This window comes from Lepidochelys kempii, chromosome 3 (genome assembly GCF_965140285.1).
Source record: "Lepidochelys kempii isolate rLepKem1 chromosome 3, rLepKem1.hap1, whole genome shotgun sequence".
Taxonomy (NCBI): domain Eukaryota; kingdom Metazoa; phylum Chordata; order Testudines; family Cheloniidae; genus Lepidochelys; species Lepidochelys kempii.
In genome coordinates this window covers 150,288,797-150,294,330 of record NC_136382.1, presented here as the reverse complement: position 1 = coordinate 150,294,330, position 5,534 = coordinate 150,288,797, and the positions used below count along the sequence as shown (strand labels likewise).

At 50.6% G+C, this 5,534-nt stretch overlaps 1 protein-coding gene across 1 annotated transcript; it reads left to right on the top strand.

Annotated features, from left to right (window-relative positions):
• Positions 1-2,604: 2,604 nt before the first annotated feature.
• Positions 2,605-4,807, top strand: LOC144930396 (uncharacterized). Its single transcript, XM_078851972.1, has 3 exons — positions 2,605-2,639; positions 2,755-2,908; positions 2,988-4,807. Exons 1-3 carry the CDS (start codon positions 2,605-2,607, stop codon positions 3,930-3,932), a joined length of 1,134 nt encoding a protein of 377 aa, XP_078708098.1. The 3' UTR covers positions 3,933-4,807.
• Positions 4,808-5,534: the final 727 nt, after the last annotated feature.

Genomic DNA, 5,534 nt, shown 5'->3' with positions numbered 1-5,534 from the left:
CCCCATGCCAACATCAGCAACAGCAGTAGTGAATCCAGTCCCAGAGACCCAGACAGAGCCAGCCCCAGAACCGGAACCGGTGGAACAACCAGCACCAGACCCATTGCCAGCACTGAATCCAGTACCTGCAACCCCCACACCAGAGGGCCCCACTGAACCTGAACCGGCAGCAGCCCATAACCCTACACAAGAGGCTCAGCCGGAGCCTGAACCCCAACATAGTGCACCAGCAGAGAGCGGTTCACAGTCAACGGAAACAGCCCCATCCCCTACATTGCTTCCAGAGGGACCAAGCATAGGTCCACAATCCAATGAGGAACTGATGTCTCCAGCATCAAGGGAACAGTTCCAGACCAAACAGGGAGCAGATGAAAGCCTCGAGAGAGCTTGGAGGGCGGCACGGAGCAACCCACTGCCTCTCAGCTCTTCTAATTGATCCAGGTTTTTTGTAGAAAGAGGACTTTTATACAAGGAAACACTTTCTGGTGGACACCAGGAAGACTGGCATCCTCAGAGACAGTTGGTAGTTCCAACTAAGTACCGGGTAAAGCTCTTGAGCTTAGCCCACGATCATCCTAGTGGCCATGCTGGGGTAAACAGGACCAAAGACCATTTGGGGAGGTCATTCCACAGGGAGGGAATGGGCAAGCATGTTTCTACCTATGTCCAGTCTTGTGAGGTATGCCAAAGAGTGGGAAAACCCCAAGACCAGGTCAAAGCCTCTCTCAAGCCACTCCCCATCATTGAGGTTCCATTTCAGTGAGCAGCTGTGGATATTCTGGATCCTTTTCCAAAAAAGACACTGAGAGGAAAGCAGTACATACTGACTTTCATGGATTTTGCCACCCAATGGCCGGAAGCAGTAGCTCTAAGCAACACCAGGGCTAAAAGTGTGTGCCAGGCACTAGCAGACATTTTTGCCAGGGTAGGTTGGCCCTCCAACATCCTCACAGATGCAGGAACTAATTTCCTGGCAGGAACTATGGAAAGCCTTTGGGAAGCTCATGGGGTGAATCACTTGGTTGCCACCCCTTACCATCATCAAACAAATGGCCCAGTGGAGAAATTTAATGGAATTTGGGGGCCACAATACGTAAGTGAGCACTCCAGTGATTGGGACCTAGTGTTGCAGCAGTTGCTCTTTGCCTACAGAGCTGTAACACATCCCAGTTTAGGGTTTTCCCCATTTGAACTTCTATATGGCCATGAGGTTAAGGGGTCATTACAGTTGGTGCAACAGAAATGGGAGGGGTTTACATCTTCTCCAGGAACTAACATTCTGGACTTTGTAACCAACTTACAAAACACCCTCCGAACCTCTTTAGCCCTTGCTAAAGAAAACCTATAGGATGCTCAAAAAGAGCAAAAAGTCTGGTATGATAAACATGCCAGAGAGCGTTCCTTCAAAGCAGGGGACCAAGTCATGGTCTTAAAGGCGCTCCAAGCCCATAAAATGGAAGCATCGTGGGAAGGGCCATTCATGGTCCAAGAGCGCCTGGGAGCTGTTAATTATTTCATAGCATTCCCTACCTCCAACCGAAAGCCTAAGGTGTACCATATTAATTCTCTAAAGCCCTTTTATTTCCGAGAATTAAAGGTTTGTCAGTTTACAGCCCAGGGAGGAGATGACCCTGAGTGGCCTGAAGGTGTCTACTACGAAGGGAAAAGTGCTGGTGGCGTGGAAGAGGTGAACCTTTCCATGACCCTTGGGCGTATGCAGCGACAGCAGATCAAGGAGCTGTGCACTAGCTACGCGCCGATGTTCTCAGCCACCCCAGGACTGACTGAACGGGCATACCACTCCATTGACACAGGTAATGCTCGCCCAATTAAAGTCCAACCTTACCGGGTGTCTCCTCAAGCTAAAACTGCTATAGAACAGGAGATCCAGGATATGCTACAGATGGGGGCAATCCCCCCCTCTGGCAGTGCATGGGCATCTCCAGTGGTTCTAGTTCCCAAACCAGATGGGGAGATACATTTTTTGCGTGAACTACAGTAAGCTAAATGCTGTAACTTGCCCAGACAACTATCTAATGCCACACACAGATGAACTATTAGAGAAACTGGGACGGGCCAAGTTCATCTCTACCTTGGACTTAACCAAGGGGTACTGGCAGGTACTGCTAGATGAATCTGCCAAGGAAAGGTCACCCTTCACCACACAGGTCAGGCTGTATGAATTTAATATACTCCCTTTCGGGCTGCGGAATGCACCCGCCACCTCCCAAAGACTTGTAGATGGTCTCCTAGCGGGATTAGTCGCCCACCTTGACAATGTGGCCATATTTTCGGATTCCTGGGCAGAACACCTGGAACATCTACAAAAAGTCTTTGAGAGCATAAGGGAGGCAGGACTAACTGTTAAGGCTAAGAAGTGTCAAATAGGCCTAAACAGAGTGACTTACCTTGGACACCAGGTGGGTCAAGGAACTATCAACCCCCTATAGGCCAAAGTGGATGCTATCCAAAAGTGGCCTGTCCCAAAGTCAAAGAAACAGGTCCAATCCTTCTTAGGCTTGGCCAGATATTACAGGCAATTTGTACTGCAATACAGCCAAATCGCCGCCCCACTGACAGACCTAACCAAAAAGAAACAGCCCAATGCCGTTCATTGTATCCGAGTGCGTGTTTGCTGAGTAAGTATCCGAGTGTGTGTTTGCTGGGAGGGCAGTGTGAGAGCCTGAGCGAGTGCCTGATTGGCTGGTAGCCTGCAGGGGGCGGGCACTGGGGCTGTCTGTTTGTTTGTTTCAGGGGAGCCTGGCTGTTTAAAAATAGCCAGAGCTTCGCGAACCAGCTGAGCAGCGGGGGACAGCAGAGCAGCACACAGCAGGAGTTTGCCTGGGAGTTCGCCTGGAGTGAGCCCAGTGAGGCTTACATCTTGCCAACTTCTCTGAGGAAGCTCATAGTAAGAAGGTGATGTGGAAGGGGGGGGTTCAGCTGTTGTGACCTGCACTGGATGTGCCATGTTTGTCTTTCTTCCACAGGACAGAAGCGACTTTGTGTGTACAAAGTGCAAGCTGGTCTCCATATTGGAAGAGAAGATTGAAGGTCTGGAGCAACAGATAACGACCCTGAGTTGCATACGAGAAACGGAGGATTTTCTGGACAAAAGTCAGGATATGCTTCTACGGGCACAAAGCTCTAAAGATTTAGAGCAGGTTGCACAGCGGAGCCAAGAGACCAGTGAAGAAGCTTGGCAACATGTGACCTCCAGAAGAAGAAGGGGGAATATCCGTGTTCCAGCAACGCGGACACAGGTAACTAACCGCTTTCATGTTCTCTTCACAGGTACCATTGCGGAGAGTGCACCAGATGATATGTCTGGGGGTAGAAAGCAGAAGGAGACTCCGCTGGTTGGAAGGCATGAGATGCACTGTCCTGAGATGGGGGGTTCCACGACCACCACTCCCAAGAGAAGGAGGCGGGTGGTGGTGGTCGGGGACTCTCTCCTCCGGGGGACTGAGTCATCTATCTGCCTCCCTGACCGGGAAAACCGAGAAGTCTGCTGCTTGCCGGGGGCTAAGATTCGCGATGTGACGGAGAGACTGCCGAGACTCATCAAGCCCTCGGATCGCTACCCCTTCCTGCTTCTCCACGTGGGCACCAATGATACTGCCAAGAATGACCTTGAGCGGATCACTGCAGACTACGTGGCTCTGGGAAGAAGGATAAAGGAGTTTGAGGCGCAAGTGGTGTTCTCGTCCATACTCCCCGTGGAAGGAAAAGGCCTGGGTAGGGACCGTCGAATTGTGGAAGTCAACGAATGGCTACGCAGGTGGTGTCGGAGAGAAGGCTTTGGATTCTTTGACCATGGGATGGTGTTCCATGAAGGAGGAGTGCTAGGCAGAGACGGGCTCCACCTTACGAAGAGAGGGAAGAGCATCTTTGCGAGCAGGCTGGCTAACCTAGTGAGGAGGGCTTTAAACTAGGTTCACCGGGGGAAGGAGACCAAAGCCCTGAGGTAAGTGGGAAAGCGGGATACCGGAGGAAGCACAGGCAGGAATGTCTGTGAGGGGAGGGCTCCTGCCTCATACTGAGAATGAGGGGCGATCAGCAGGTTATCTCAAGTGCTTATATATGAATGCACAAAGCCTTGGAAACAAGCAGGGAGAACTGGAGGTCCTGGTGATGTCAAGGAATTATGACGTGATTGGAATAACAGAGACTTGGTGGGATAACTCACATGACTGGAGTACTGTCATGGATGGTTATAAACTGTTCAGGAAGGACAGGCAGGGCAGAAAAGGTGGGGGAGTAGCACTGTATGTAAGGGAGCAGTATGACTGCTCAGAGCTCCGGTACGAAACTGCAGAAAAACCTGAGTGTCTCTGGATTAAGTTTAGAAGTGTGAGCAACAGGAGTGATGTAGTGGTGGGAGTCTGCTATAGACCAGGGGGATGAGGTGGATGAGGCTTTCTTCCGGCAGCTCGCGGAAGCTACTAGATCGCACGCCCTGGTTCTCATGGGTGACTTTAATTTTCCTGATATCTGCTGTGAGAGCAATACAGCAGTGCACAGACAATCCAGGAAGTTTTTGGAAAGCGTAGGGGACAATTTCCTGGTGCAAGTGCTAGAGGAGCCAACTGGGGGGGAGCTTTTCTTGACCTGCTGCTCACAAACCAGGAAGAATTAATAGGGGAAGCAAAAGTGGATGGGAATCTGGGAGGCAGTGACCATGAGTTGGTTGAGTTCAGGATCCTGACACAGGGAAGAAAGGTAAGCAGCAGGATACGGGCCCTGGACTTCAGGAAAGCAGACTTCGACTCCCTCAGGGAACGGATGGGTAGGATCCCCTGGGGGACTAACATGAAGGGGAAAGGAGTCCAGGAGAGCTGGCTGTATTTCAAGGAATCCCTGTTGAGGTTACAGGGACAAACCATCCTGATGTGTCGAAAGAATAGTAAATATGGCAGGCGACCAGCTTGGCTTAACGGTGAAATCCTAGCGGATCTTAAACATAAAAAAGAAGCTTACAAGAAGTGGAAGGTTGGACATATGACCAGGAAAGAGTATAAAAATATTGCTCGGGCATGTAGGAATGAAATTAGGAGGGCCAAATCGCACCTGGCGCTGCAGCTAGTGAGAGATGTTAAGAGTAACAAGAAGGGTTTCTTCAGGTATGTTGGCAACAAGAAGAAAGCCAAGGAAAGTGTGGGCCCCTTAATGAATGAGGGAGGCAACCTAGTGACAGAGGATGTGGAAAAAGCTAATGTACTCAATGCTTTTTTTGCCTCTGTCTTCACTAACAAGGTCAGCTCCCAGACTGCTGCGCTGGGCATGGGGAATAGATGGCCAGCCCTCTGTGGAGAAAGAGGTGGTTAGGGACTATTTAGAAAAGCTGGACGTGCACAAGTCCATGGGGCCGGACGAGTTGCATCCGAGAGTGCTAAAGGAACTGGCGGCTGTGATTGCAGAGCCATTGGCCATTATCTTTGAAAACTCGTGGCAAACGGGGGAAGTCCGGGATGACTGGAAAAAGGCTAATGTAGTGCCAATCTTTAAAAAAGGGAAGAAGGAGGATCCTGGGAACT